General features: G+C 28.6%; 3 protein-coding genes across 3 annotated transcripts; all 3 read left to right on the top strand.

Annotated features, from left to right (window-relative positions):
* The first annotated feature begins 3,543 nt into the window (after window positions 1-3,543).
* Window positions 3,544-4,494, top strand: LOC110608406 (ribonuclease 1). The gene is made up of 3 exons (XM_021747623.2): window positions 3,544-3,783; window positions 3,873-4,068; window positions 4,154-4,494. The coding sequence occupies exons 1-3, from the start codon at window positions 3,544-3,546 to the stop codon at window positions 4,492-4,494; spliced, it is 777 nt and encodes a 258-aa protein (XP_021603315.2).
* A 241-nt stretch (window positions 4,495-4,735) lies between these two features.
* LOC110608405 (F-box/kelch-repeat protein At3g06240-like) lies at window positions 4,736-6,393 on the top strand. Its single transcript, XM_021747622.2, has one exon. The coding sequence runs from the start codon at window positions 4,992-4,994 to the stop codon at window positions 6,222-6,224; it is 1,233 nt and encodes a 410-aa protein (XP_021603314.2). The 5' UTR covers window positions 4,736-4,991; the 3' UTR covers window positions 6,225-6,393.
* A 2,891-nt stretch (window positions 6,394-9,284) lies between these two features.
* LOC110608117 (F-box/kelch-repeat protein At3g06240) lies at window positions 9,285-10,996 on the top strand. Its single transcript, XM_021747326.2, has one exon. The coding sequence runs from the start codon at window positions 9,595-9,597 to the stop codon at window positions 10,825-10,827; it is 1,233 nt and encodes a 410-aa protein (XP_021603018.2). The 5' UTR covers window positions 9,285-9,594; the 3' UTR covers window positions 10,828-10,996.
* Window positions 10,997-14,789: the final 3,793 nt, after the last annotated feature.

The following is a 14,789-nucleotide window of genomic DNA, read 5'->3' as shown; positions in this document are numbered from 1 at the left end:
GACGGCGCCATTTGATAAATATTTTCCTCTTCCTGGTCCATGATAGATCTGGTTTTCTTCTGGGTCCCTTCTTGCTGGGCTCCCTGGTGGATCTCTCCATGTTCTTCCTTGTGAAGGGACCTGTAAAATAAGAAAGAAAGGTCAGGGGCCTACCGGGTGTGCCCCGGCAGAGGCCCTCCGACGCTCAAGTCAGATTTTATGGCTCAGAGTAGTATATTTAGGCAAGGATTACAGAAAGAATAAAAATGGTATCCAGGAAGGAAAAGGAAGAAGAAGAGAACCCCCTCTGCGTGGCCTCTACCGTGATATATATATCTGTCTCTCTGCCACAATGCTAGCTGTCTTCTGTCGCCTAGCTCCGTATGTACGGATGTGTCAGGCGCCTGCTCCATGCGTAACGGCCATTAATTCTCCTCTGATACGTATGATTCTCCTCTGATATGCATGCGGAAGGACCTACCAGCGGGGCATCTTGGTCATTTTCCCCTTTCCGGGCTGGGTTGAATGGTAGGGCTGAAGTTGAGCCTGATGAGGGCCTGATTACTGGGCCGAGAGGTTTGGGCCGGTTTGATTGAGGAGTCTAGGCGGAGTCCGGCCCTGTGACTGAGCGGGCTGGACCTGGCTCTCGAGGGGAATATTGAAGTCTTCGGATCATGGACTGTTTTCATGGGCCTGGCCTTTATACCGGGGTGAAGAAGTCCAGCGATCATCAATTTTAATCATTAAATTAAATCAAAACACAAAAATATATTAGAATTTGGTCGAGTGAAAATACCCAAGTAATTGTGATCGCTAACCATAGACTAAATTTGAACCATATCATAAGTTTTTTTCCAATTTATCGAATGGAATTAGCACATATACCTGTGATCAGACCACAAGGCTAAAAGACCCATAATAAATATGGTGAAAACTTATTATAACATTTATTACAGAGAGGGAGCTCGTTTAAGGAAAATTTTCCTCATCTAACATAAATATTATTTTTTTAACATCTATAAATTAAATTATGAAATAAAAGACTAAATAAATCACTCAAGTTTTCACCAATGTTCAAATAAATTTTATTTTACCATTTTATCAAATAAAATCTTAAACTTTGCATTTAATTATTATAAACAAATAGCAACCCAATAAATATTATTTTTAATAATAAAAATAATTTTATATTTTTAAATATTAAAAATTATTTACTATTTTAAATCTACATAATATTGCACTCCCGCTATCGATTTATGGTGCCTTTTTTTTTATAAAAATAAAAAAATTAACTATTCTTTTAAATAAAGAAAGAAAAAAAGAATATAATTATACTGATTTAAAGAATTAATATCGAAAAAATTATCATGCTAAAATTTTTTTTTTCTATTAACATAAGAGAATCGAATAAGAGAAAATTTTTTTACTAGTTCTTAAATATCACGAACGGTTCCTAAAATGATAGGAGGAATAAAACTCGAATTGATAGTTTGTATGACTTGAATTTTCCTGTAAAACCGGCATAGATGAACGTTTGCTATATGGGTAACATAATAATTTAATATAATATTTATTTTTTAAATTAAATTATCTTAACTCGTTAGTTATAAAGATAATATTTTTATTTTATTTTTTTAAAATTTAAATAATTTAACCTATTATCTATACAAATAATATTTATTTATATTTAAATATTTTTTAAATTTAAATTATCTAACCTATTATCCATTATATTTATATTTTTTAAAATTAAATTATTTTTTAAATTTAAATAGTCCATAAAACTCGTTAATTAATAAAATATTATTCATAAAACATTTATTTTATAAAAATTTAAAATTTATTTTTTTAAATTTAAATAATTTAACAAATAATTTTAGTTATATAAATAGGTTATAAACTAATTAAATGAGATTTATTTTTTAATAATAAAAATAGTATATAAAATTTATTTATGCAGTAATAAATAATTTTAAAAAAATTTTATATTAAAATTGAAATTTTAAAGATGAAAAATAAATTTTTAAAATTGAAAAAATAGAGAATGAGAGAGATAAAATAAAATGAATAACTAAAATTAAATAAATTAAATAGTAGTAAAGGCAAATAAGATTTTAGTTGATAAAAAGATTAAAAAATTTAATTTTATAAAATATAAAATATTTTAATTGAGTAATTTTAAAATAAAAATTAATTAATAAATTTTTTAAATATACAAAAATTTCATGATAATTTTTATATTATAAATAAAATTACTTAAATAACTCTACATAATTTAAAAATTTTCAGGCACCTAGAGGCCCTTGTCCACGCTGGCTCCGTACTTGATTCCTAAGTACATATTTGAAACTAAAGCTGGCTCCGTCCTTGATTCTTAAAGTACATATTTGAAACTAAAGCTGCCCTCGCTTGGAAGCCAGATAGTGTGTGAAAATCATGAAGATTTGTTTGCAGGGCTGCCATTATTTGCTTAATATAAGGTTAATTATTTTAGTAAAATAATTGATATTATGTTATTAAAATACAATGAGAAATAAGAAAAGCATTTCATTAACTTGTTATTTTTTAAAAAATTTTGAAAATATCACTCAGGCTCACTGATATATTATTTATTTATTTATTTTTAATTAACTATTATTTTATTAATTTTTTTAACATTTTGTTTACATATCTCTAATTAAAATAGTGTTTAATTAACTTATATTGGGAATAGACAAATTTTGAGGGTACAACTTATTTAGAATGCATGATTATAGGTTGTTATCATAGTCAAAACACACACAAATATGATGTCTCCGTACTTCAAGAACTAATCATGCACAATCTTTCTTACTATTGCCAAATCTCCTCTAAAAATAAGTAATATATATTTTTTATACTTCCTTTACCACCTCATTAATCTTAAAAATTTCTATAAAAAAAATAATATTTTATTAATTTATGATTTATTCGTATGTAAAATTAAAAAATAAAAAAAATAACATTCTTTCTCTCTAATTTTTTAAAAAATAAAAGAAAAATAAAATATTAATTAACATTGATACAACAAGTCTAAAACGCAACTTTAAAAGCGTGCTTAAACTAGAAATAAAAGACCGATTAGTAATGCATGTGATGGGTAGTTATTACATACAAAATGCGTGAAATTCATATTCGCACAAATATGATGTCTCTTAAGTCCAGGAACCAAATATGCATGATCCTATTGCCCAATCTCCTCTAAAAATAAGTAATATATGTTTTTATACCTCTCTTTGCCGTCTAAACTATCTTGAAAACTTCTACAAAAATAATATTTTATTATGAAAATAATAATATTTTATTAATTTATGATTTATTCATACGTAAAATTAAAACAGTGAATTTTATTAAAAAAATCAATTAAAATAAGTTTATTTGATCTTTCATAAAAAATTTAAGGGTTTACTTGAAATATGTATAAATTATACTTATATTTTTTTCCCCTTCCTACTCTCTCCTCTCCTATATATAGGACTACTTGTGTGTAGTTTCTTACACCCAACTACACAACAGAAGTCCAAATAATTTATTCAAATCATGAACATGGTGTTTCTCGTTCTATTACTTGTTATTTTTTATCCTTTCAACATTGCATCTGCTACTACCCATTATGATGCATTTTACTTAACACTGCGGTGGCCTCCATCATTTTGCAAGCTTTATTCTTGCAACACCCCTTATATTGAAGATAGGTTCACTTTGCATGGACTGTGGCCTATCACTCTCAATGGCAAGAGTCCTAATTATAAGAAATGTAAGAAGATTCCATTTAATGCTAATCAGGTATGTGTATAATAATATTTTAGTATTTTCCAATTCTCAAAATTAAAAGTTCATTTTCATCTGTTTTATTTTATTTTGTTTTGTGACAGCTAATTCACTCTGAAATCATCGATGATTTAAATAATTTATGGCCAGTTCTCGAAACCACAAAAACTAATATTAAATTTTGGAAACATGAATGGGAACGTCATGGCGTATGCACTACGTGGGAGCAATTTCGCTACTTTCAAACATCCGTTGAAAGGGTAAAGCATACTCATACACTTGAGATGTTGAAAGGATCAGGTAGTAATTGATTATTGTATATATTATATTTTGATATTGTTGTTGTAATGTTATAACTTTTTTAAAAATTTATCTATTGGAACAGATATTATTCCCAACAATAGCGTGTACAAGATTGTTGATATAATGCAAGCTTTGAGCGGTCTGTCAAGACCAATCATTGAATGCAAAAAAATAAAAAAGGACGCTCATCCTATGTTATACCAGGTATACTTTTGCCTTACCCAGAATGGAGAACAATTTCAAGACTGTCCACCCATGGCACCACATGGACAATTGGGATATGGATGCGATACAGCAGAAGTAGTTATATTTCCTTCAACAGAAGAAGAAGTTATACTTCCTTCAACCGCAATCTCATCTCAATTTTCATGGAAGTTATATTTGATCACATGTACAATCTTCAATGTCATTATATATTTTTGATAATTTTAAGACAGTAGTATGTAGTATTAAAGGGAGTTATATTTTCTTGGGGATAAGCAGATTTAGAAGGAAATGTTTTATGCCCCATAATCTGATTTATTATGATGCTTTCCGCAGCTATAGCTGCTGCTGTTGGAATTCAAAAAACATGTTAGAATTCAGTTTAAGTTTATCAAAATTTAAAGAAATTGGTGTTAGTTATAACCAATCCCATACATTGAATTACAGGAAATTTTAGGAATTGAAATTGAATCAAACACGGTGGTGGTGGCTAAGAGTTCATCTCCCTCCTCTTCAATTTCATAAGCCTTTCCGATCATCCTCTCCATTCCTTCCTCTCTCCCTCAAAACTGGGGATCTTATGTGCAAGCCTCTGTTTTCGGTGGATTTAAGGCTCTATCCTTTTACAAATCTCTCTACTTGTGGGAAGTGTGCTCTGTCCTTCAATTTTTCAGCTATTTTGCTTAGGACTCTCATCAACAAAACCAATATCTACCATGGCTGTTGATTATTTTCCCAAGCATTTGGTGTTCAACATCTTGTTCAAATTACCCGTTAGAAGTGTTGTTAGATTCAGGTGCGTTTGCAAATCTTGGTGTGCTCTCTTTTCTGATCCTAATTTTATATATAAAAACCTACTCTCTTGTTCTGATTCTACAACCAATTCTCAAATCCTTGTCAAATATGATGATTATAGGTTTGAATATATGGCTTTTTGTTTTCTTTGCAATGATACATTTGACATGTCTCCCCCACAAGAAATTCCATATCCTCGTGATATAATGGAAAAATGCTCTTTCGTTGACATCGTGGGTTCTTGCTGTAATGGTGTAATTTGCCTCCGTGATGGATATTTCTTTGAGGATTTGCTTCGGTTATGGGATGATGTTTACAAGTACGAGAGTAATATTGTTCTATGGAACCCAACTACTTCTGAAACTAAGATACTACCTCAATCCAATCTTTCACATCCTCCACCTGAACGGTTTTCACTGGAAATTGTAGAATTTGGATTTGACTCCACAACATGTGATTACAAAGTACTCAGGATTTTTGAGTATTTCACTCGTGATAAACAATATGATTACCTGGCGGAGATCTATAGTCTGAGGGATGATACTTGGAGAAAACTTGATGTCTCTCTGAATTCTTGGGAGTTGCCTAGTTATAAGTTCGAAAATGGCGACTCTGATTATAATTATGATCATAGAGCTCATACGGGTGCAAATGGAACATTTCATTGGTGCGCAAAAGAGAGAGACCATAGTCGAGACTTAATTGTTTCTTTCGACTTGAGCAATGAGGTTATCAAAACAACAGCTCTACCAGATGCTTTCAGTTCTCGCTATTTTTGGCGGACAATTCTTTGCTTGAATGAGCATGTTGCTTTGTCTCTGTCTACTGATCATCATGTGGAGTTGTGGGTATTGCTTGAATATGGAGTTGAAGAGTCTTGGACTAAATTATTTACCGTAGCAAAGCCAGAATGTTTGGAGATGTCTCTGCCATTAGGATTTTCAAGGAAGGGCGAGCTATTTTTCTCATCGTGGAATGAACACTTCCTCGTATGGAACCCTCCTGAAGAAACAATTAGCCCTGTTCGTTTAGAAGGAGCAGTACATACAAGCATTTACTTGCAAGCTGTCCCTTGCATGGAGTCCCATACTTCATTGAAGGGTTGCAACAAATTAGAAGATGAGCAAAATTCTGGAGATGCAGCTCAATGTTGAAGCTCCTTAATTTCATCAGAGCTCTTGTGCTTCTTCTCATCAATTACAACTGATATAAAGTTTTAATACTTTTATTAATATGTTGCTTATGTATTCAGTTCATGTTGTGTTTGATACAATTGGTAGAACTGAAATCAGTTAATAAAGGACATTTTCTTCTTTGTTTACTTTATAATGATAATAGTTCACTTCTTTCTTTAATTAATATTTAGAAGTATGATCATCATTACTGGCCAGACACAACAAATCAAAACCTTATCTTCTCCTTCATTTGATTGGCATTTTCATTGCATTTGCCACAATTTCTTCTGTATCATCATCTTTTTTCCTTGTGTTTCAACAATAGTAACCATATCAAGAACAAATAAAATTAGTTTTTTTTTTTAAATCTAATAAAATCTTCTCTCTCAGGAACTAAAATTGATATCTTATAATCGATAAAGATTGTGAATTTGCTATTCAGATCTGTACCATCACCATTGTGATCTCCCTTTGGTGGTCATTGATCTAACATCTTTCACCTATTTCCCCCAAAATTTGGGATCCATTCGACAGCCTTAATGGGAGATTTAAATAAAGAGTCAACAATAAATTGTATAAGGATTTTATTGTCATTAAAAAATAATTAAGGGTGAATTGATCATGTTTTTAATATAATGACCAATTGATTTAATAGATTTAAAATTTAAGAACTTAATTATTATACAAATTTTAAACAAAAACTAACTTGTAGATTTTGCTAAAATTTAGGGACTTAGCTGTAAATTACATTTAAATATTTTTATATATTTTTAATGTATAAAAACAAGAAAAAAAAATTTATTTGCTATTATATTGCTTCAAGCTTTAATATTACATACTTCTCCTATAAGAGTAAAGATTCTTGAAAAAAAAAAGGTTTGATTTAATTATAATAAATACAGTAGCTAGTGCACCTTTATCCTATAAATATAATTGGAATTAAAAAAGTCTCTAGAATTAAAAAAAATCTTTTTGGACTCTTAAGCGAAAATCATCTAATTCTATAAAGATAGAAATTGTTTAATTGAATCTTTTAATACTTTGTATAAGATTATTGATAAGTTTTGAACGGCCTATCAAGATTCATAATTGAATGCAAAAGGAAAAAAACCTTGCTATGGAGAACAGTCTACGCATGTCACCATAAAGACAATTAGGATATGGATGCGGTACGATAGAGAAAGTTATATTTTCTTCAACAGAGGAAATTATACTTTCTTCCACGGCAATGTCATTTCAATTTTAATAGAAGTTATATTTGATCACATATATAATTTTCAATGTTATTATATATCTTTTATAATTTTATGTCATTATATATCTTTTATAATTTTAGTGCAATAGTATTAAAAGATTATTTCCTTGGGGATAAGCCGTCTTAGAAAAAATATTTTATGCCCCATAATCTAAATTATTGTGATGTAGTTTATATTTCTACAGCTATAGCCGCTGCTGTCGGAGTTTAAAAAAATTATGTTTAATATTATTATATATAAAATAATGTTATTAGGTTTTTAATTTTATTATTAAATTTAACTTTTTAGAAATGTGATTAATTTTAATTTTAATTAAAAAATTATTACATCTGAAATAATTGTAAAAAAATAAAATAATATATTTATAAAATATGGCTAATTTTAATTTTTTAGAAATTAAAAAATAAAAATAATTAATTTAAGATATTATATTCTTAATAATAATAATAAAAAAAACTTATTAGTATTATATTTAAACCAAACATACAAATTAAACAATAAAATGCAAAGTTAAAATTAAAATATATAATTAAATATAAAATAATTATTTATTAATTAACTAATAAAAAAATTATATAAATTTTTATAAAACATCTAAAAATCAATTCAAAATAATTATTTAATGAAATTTATTAATTTAAATTTATTTGATTGGTTGGATTTTGTGAACACCCTATCCCAAGATATCGACCAGCGATTGTTATCTATAACCTGGTCAATCCTAACCTCCACCTGATGACTGTGATCCGATTTACTTTGTATGGAACACCAACTCTTGGAAGCAAGTGAAATTTGCTGAAAACCCACACGTTTCTTGCCACCAGGCAATCTTGATAAATATGGTAAGTTTCTTATATGGTGTGTGGGTCCGCTATTCTTGCTTACGTAGGATCTACATATTCTTATTTACATAGTATTTAGTTCAATTTTATGATTAATATACTTAATATAATAATGATTATTATTATTATTAAAAAAATGAAATTAAGTTGAGTGAGTTGATTAGTTAGCAATAAATAGTCCAAATTAATAATAACGAAAATTATTATCAAGCTGTATAAATTTAAAAATTCTATCTATTGAAATAAATATAATTTTCAACAATAACTTGTACAAAATTATTAATATAATGTTAATTTTTAAATCTGTCAAGATTTATCATCAAATATATATAAAAAAAAATCGTCACAGTCATTTGCCTTATTCAAAATGAAAAATAGTTTTCTTGCGTGAGTTTAATATGACCATAATAACAGTCAGATATGCTCCCATCTCACTACAATTTTTCATTAGTTTGATAAGACGGCTTTAATTTCTTTGAATCCCAAACTATAGTTGTTCAATAATTTATTTGAATTAAAATCATTTTCATCCATTATAATACAAAATTTAATTAGTTTTGTAAATAAACTCAATTTAATTTATATATCACCATTCAAACTCCTTAATAGTCCATAGCTCATCAAACATTAAAATAAATTTTATTATTTAATATTATATTAATTATAAAATAAAATAAAAAATTATTCAATTTTTATCTACAAATTTACTAATATAATATAATAAAAATACAATTAAAAATATAAATTAAAAAAGTATAATTATTTATTTTGTAATTATTGATATTTTTAATAATTTATTAATTTTCAGTTATTTATTTAATTAACTAATAAAATAAAAAATAATTGGGGAAAAACTTGATTAGGGGCATTTTAATTTATAAAACATGTTGAATTCATTTTAAATTTCATCAAAATTTAAAGGAATTAGTGTTAGTTGTAACCAATCCCATACAAGTAGAATTGAATTCTAATTGAATTACACAAAATTTTAGGAATTGAAATTGAATCAAACACGGTGGTGGTGGCTAAGAGTTCATCTCCCTCCTCTTCAATTTCATAAGCCTTTCCGATCATCCTCTCCATTCCTTCCTCTCTCCCTCAAAACTGGGGATCTTATGTGCAAGCCTCTGTTTTCGGTGGATTTAAGGCTCTATCCTTTTACAAATCTCTCTACTTGTGGGAAGTGTGCTCTGTCCTTCAATTTTTCAGCTATTTTGCTTAGGACTCTCATCAACAAAACCAATATCTACCATGGCTGTTGATTATTTTTCCAAGCATTTGGTGTTCAACATCTTGTTCAAATTACCCGTTAGAAGTGTTGTTAGATTCAGGTGCGTTTGCAGATCTTGGTGTGCTCTCTTTTCTGATCCTAATTTTATATATAAAAACCTACTCTCTTGTTCTGATTCTACAACCAATTCCCAAATCCTTGTCAAATATGATGATTATAGGTTTGAATATATGGCTTTTTGTTTTCTTTGCAATGATACATTTGACATGTCTCCCCCACAAGAAATTCCATATCCTCATGATATAATGGAAAAATGCTCTTTCGTTGACATCGTGGGTTCTTGCTGTAATGGTGTAATTTGCCTCCGTGATGGATATTTCTTTGAGGATTTGCTTCGGTTATGGGATGATGTTTACAAGTACGAGAGTAATATTGTTCTATGGAACCCAACTACTTCTGAAACTAAGATACTACCTCAATCCAATCTTTCACATCCTCCACCTGAACGGTTTTCACTGGAAATTGTAGAATTTGGATTTGACTCCACAACATGTGATTACAAAGTACTCAGGATTTTTGAGTATTTCACTCGTGATAAACAATATGATTACCTGGCGGAGATCTATAGTCTGAGGGATGATACTTGGAGAAAACTTGATGTCTCTCTGAATTCTTGGGAGTTGCCTAGTTATAAGTTCGAAAATGGCGACTCTGATTATAATTATGATCATAGAGCTCATACGGGTGCAAATGGAACATTTCATTGGTGCGCAAAAGAGAGAGACCATAGTCGAGACTTAATTGTTTCTTTCGACTTGAGCAATGAGGTTATCAAAACAACAGCTCTACCAGATGCTTTCAGTTCTCGCTATTTTTGGCGGACAATTCTTTGCTTGAATGAGCATGTTGCTTTGTCTCTGTCTACTGATCATCATGTGGAGTTGTGGGTATTGCTTGAATATGGAGTTGAAGAGTCTTGGACTAAATTATTTACCGTAGCAAAGCCAGAATGTTTGGAGATGTCTCTGCCATTAGGATTTTCAAGGAAGGGCGAGCTATTTTTCTCATCGTGGAATGAACACTTCCTCGTATGGAACCCTCCTGAAGAAACAATTAGCCCTGTTCGTTTAGAAGGAGCAGTACATACAAGCATTTACTTGCAAGCTGTCCCTTGCATGGAGTCCCATACTTCATTGAAGGGTTGCAACAAATTAGAAGATGAGCAAAATTCTGGAGATGCAGCTCAATGTTGAAGCTCCTTAATTTCATCAGAGCTCTTGTGCTTCTTCTCATCAATTACAACTGATATAAAGTTTTAATACTTTTATTAATATGTTGCTTATGTATTCAGTTCATGTTGTGTTTGATACAATTGGTAGAACTGAAATCAGTTAATAAAGGACATTTTCTTCTTTGTTTACTTTATAATGATAATAGTTCACTTCTAACTTTCTTTAATTAATATTTAGAAGTATGATCTTTATTACTGGCCAGACCCAACAAATCAAAGCCTTATCTTCTCCTTCATTTGATTGGCATTTTCATTGCATTTGCCACAATTTCTTCTGTATCATCATCTTTTTTCCTTGTATTTCAACAATAGTAACCCTATCAAGAACTGATAAAAAAACTAAAATTGATAAGATTATCTATGGATCGATAAAGATTGTGAATTTGCTATTCAGATCTGTACCATCACCATTGTGATCTCCCTTTGGTGGTCATTGATCTAACATCTTTCACCTATTTCTCCCAAAATTTGGGATCCATTCGAAAGCCTTAATGGGAGATTTAGATAGAGAGCCATAACAACAAATTGTATAAGGATTTTATTGTCATTAAAAAATAATTAAGGGTAAATTGATCATGTTTTTAACAGAATGACCAATTGGTTTAATAGATTTAAAATTTAAGAACTTAATTATTATACAAATTTTAAACAAAAACTAACTTGTAGATTTTGCTAAAATTCAGGGACTTAGCTGTAAATTACCTTTAAATATTTTTATATATTTTTAATATATAAAAACGAGAAAAAAAAAAAATTGCTATAACTGATAGTTATTGCTTGTAAGTATTGGCATTGATCTAGGTAGTAATTGATTATTGTATATATCATATTTTTGATATTTTTGGTCTAACGTTATAATCTTTTTAAAAATTGATCTATTGGAACAGATATTATTCCCAACAATAGCCTGTAAAAGATTGTTGATATAATTTAAGGTTTGAGCGGCCTGTCAAGACCCATAATCGAATATGCAAGTTTTGAACAGTTTGTCAAGACTTATCATCGAATGTAAAAAAAATAAAAATAAAAATAAATATCATAAACTCATCTTATTATACCAGGTATACTTAGCAGAGGAAGTTATATTTTCTTTAACCGAGAAAGTTGAATTTCCTTCAACTCCAATGTCATTTAAATCTTCATGCAAATTATATTTGATCACATATATAATCTTCAATATCATTGTAAATCTTTTATAATTTTAGAGCAAGTAGTAGTAAAGGAAGTTATATTTCCTTAGGGATAAGCAAGTTTAGAAGGAAATGTTTTATGTCCCATAATCTGAATTATTGTGATGCAGTTTGTATTTCCGCAGCCATAACTGCTGCCCTTGGAGTTCAAAGAAATTATGTTTAATATTATTATATATAAAATAATGATTTTAGTTTTTTAATTTTTGATATGGAGCAACTAGCCTTGAATTTTATAGCAATTTCGACCAGGGTTAACTTTTATATTTTAATTATTTTTTTGAATATTTTGGGTATTTTCATAATTTTGCATATTAGGGTTTTGTTTTTATTATAAATAGCCTCACTTGGCTATTAGAATTAGACTTTTGCAATCTTTAAAGAATTTCAATAAAATTTTTCGTCTTTCAGCCTATTTTTTCTTTTATTTCGTCTTTAACCAAATGATATTGATTAAAACTCCTGACGGAGTCTAAATAGTTCTTTATCAATTTTAGTCACTAAGGTAGGCATGACCAAAGTTAGAATTTTTAGAAAAATGGTAAATTTAGCTTTTATGCGAGCAATAAGTTGTTTGTATTCAAAGATTATATTAGATTGTGAGAAGAAGCTAAACAATCTCACCATCAAGATTAACTTCAACCCTCCTATAGCCCATAATCCATGCAATTTCCAAACCAACCAACCACCACCTCCTCTTCCCGTCCACGTTCAATCTTACCCATCCTGCATCAGTCTAATAGCGATAATACCAGTTAGATATGCTTCCGGCTCACTATAATTTTCCAATAGTTTGATAAGATAGCTTTAATTTCTTCTAATCCCAAGTTAAAGGTGTTTAATAATTTATTTGGATTAAAATAATTTTCATCCATCATAATACATAGTTAATTAGTTTTGTAACTAAACTCAATTTAAGTCACACATCACCTTTCAAACTCTTGCTCATCAAACATTAAAATAAATTTTAGGGAGATTTACAATTTAGTCCCTAAATATTGTTATTATTAACAAGTCAGTCCCTGTATTTTCAGAAACCAATTAAAACGTCCTTATCTTTTCTTTAAGTTAACAAAATAGTCATTCCGTCTATTTCTGCCGTTAAAAATATAGTAAAAGATCAAATTATCTCCCTCCTCCTCCTCCTCCTCCTCCTCCTCCTCTTCTTCTTCATCGATTCTTTCTTTTCTTCTTCTTCTTCTTTGATTCTACTTCGATTTTTCTTTTTATTCTTCTTCTTTAAGGAGGAGGAGCTAAAGGTGTTTAATAATTTATTTGGATTAAAATAATTTTCATCCATCATAATACATAGTTAATTAGTTTTGTAACTAAACTCAATTTAATTCACATATCACCTTTCAAACTCTTGCTCATCAAACATTAAAATAAATTTTAGGAAGATTTACAATTTAGTCCCTGAGTATTGCTATTATTAACAAGTCAGTCTCTGTATTTTCAGAAACCTATTAAAACGTCCTTATCTTTTTTTTACGTCAACAAAATAGTCCTTCCATCTATTTCTGCGGTTAAAAATATAGTAAAAGACCAAATTACCCCCTTCTATTCCTCCTCCTCCTCCTCTTTGTTTTCTTCTTTTTTGAGGAGGAGGAGGAGGAGGATGAGGAGAGACTATTTCGTTGATGAAAAGAAACGATAATGACGTTTTAATAGATATGAGAAAAGATAGGGACTATTTCGTTGACGAAAAGAAACGATAAGGACATTTTAATAGATATAAGAAAAGATAAAAACGTTTTAATAGATTTTTGAAAATGTAGGAAGTGACTATTTCGTTGACGGAAAGAAACGGTGAGGAGGGACTATTTCATTGACGGAAAGAAACGATAAGAACGTTTTAATAAAATTAAATTTTATTAAATTTTATTTTATTTTTAAATTAAATAATTAAAATGATCATATATTTTATAAAATTAAATTATTTAATTATTATATCAAATAAATTTTACTCAATTTATTTAAATTCTAATGAAAAAAATTAAATTATATAAATTTAAAAATTATATTTATTGAAATAAATATTATTTTCAATAATAACTTGTGCAAAATTATTAATATAATATAAATATTTAAGGCCTGTCATGAGCTATCATCAAATGTGAAAAAAAAAAACAAAACCATCAAAGGCTCTATTGTTTTACTCAAAATGAAAAACAGTTTTAAAACCGTCCACCTGTACCACCAAATGGACAATTGGGATATGAATAGAGTACAATAGAGGAAGTTATATTTCCTATGTCAGTCTAATATGGCTATGCTCCCATCTGACTATAATTTTCCACTAATTTGATACGATGACTTTAATTTCTTCGAATCCCAAACTAGAGTTGTTCAATAATTTATTTGAATTAAAATCATTTTCATTCATAATACATAATTTAATTAGTTTTGTAAATAAATTCAATTTAATTTATATATCACCATTCAAACTCCTTAATAGTCCATAGTTCATCAAACATTAAAATAAATTTTATTATTTAATATTATATTAATTATAAAATAAAATAAAAAATTATTCAAATTTTATCTACAAATTTACTAATATAATATATTAAAAATATAAATTAAAAAGTATAAATATTTATTTTGTAATTATTGATATTTTTAATAATTTTTTAATTTTCAGATATTTATTTAATTAACTAATAAAATAAAAAATAATTGGGGAAAAAATTGATTAGGGGCATTTTCATTTATAAAACATGTTGAATTCATT

This window comes from Manihot esculenta, chromosome 4, assembly GCF_001659605.2.
Source record: "Manihot esculenta cultivar AM560-2 chromosome 4, M.esculenta_v8, whole genome shotgun sequence".
Lineage (NCBI taxonomy): Eukaryota > Viridiplantae > Streptophyta > Magnoliopsida > Malpighiales > Euphorbiaceae > Manihot > Manihot esculenta.
The sequence above is the reverse complement of the archived record's forward strand: the minus strand, read 5'-3'. Positions and strand labels throughout refer to the sequence as shown.

Coding starts and splice junctions, on each gene's coding strand:
- LOC110608406 (XM_021747623.2), top strand. CDS start 3,544: ATGGTGTTTCTCGTTCTATTACTTGTTATTTTTTATCCTTTCAACATT. Junction 3,784..3,872: donor TTCCATTTAATGCTAATCAG/GTATGTGTATAA, acceptor GTTTTGTGACAG/CTAATTCACTCTGAAATCAT. Junction 4,069..4,153: donor TGAGATGTTGAAAGGATCAG/GTAGTAATTGAT, acceptor CTATTGGAACAG/ATATTATTCCCAACAATAGC.
- LOC110608405 (XM_021747622.2), top strand. CDS start 4,992: ATGGCTGTTGATTATTTTCCCAAGCATTTGGTGTTCAACATCTTGTTC.
- LOC110608117 (XM_021747326.2), top strand. CDS start 9,595: ATGGCTGTTGATTATTTTTCCAAGCATTTGGTGTTCAACATCTTGTTC.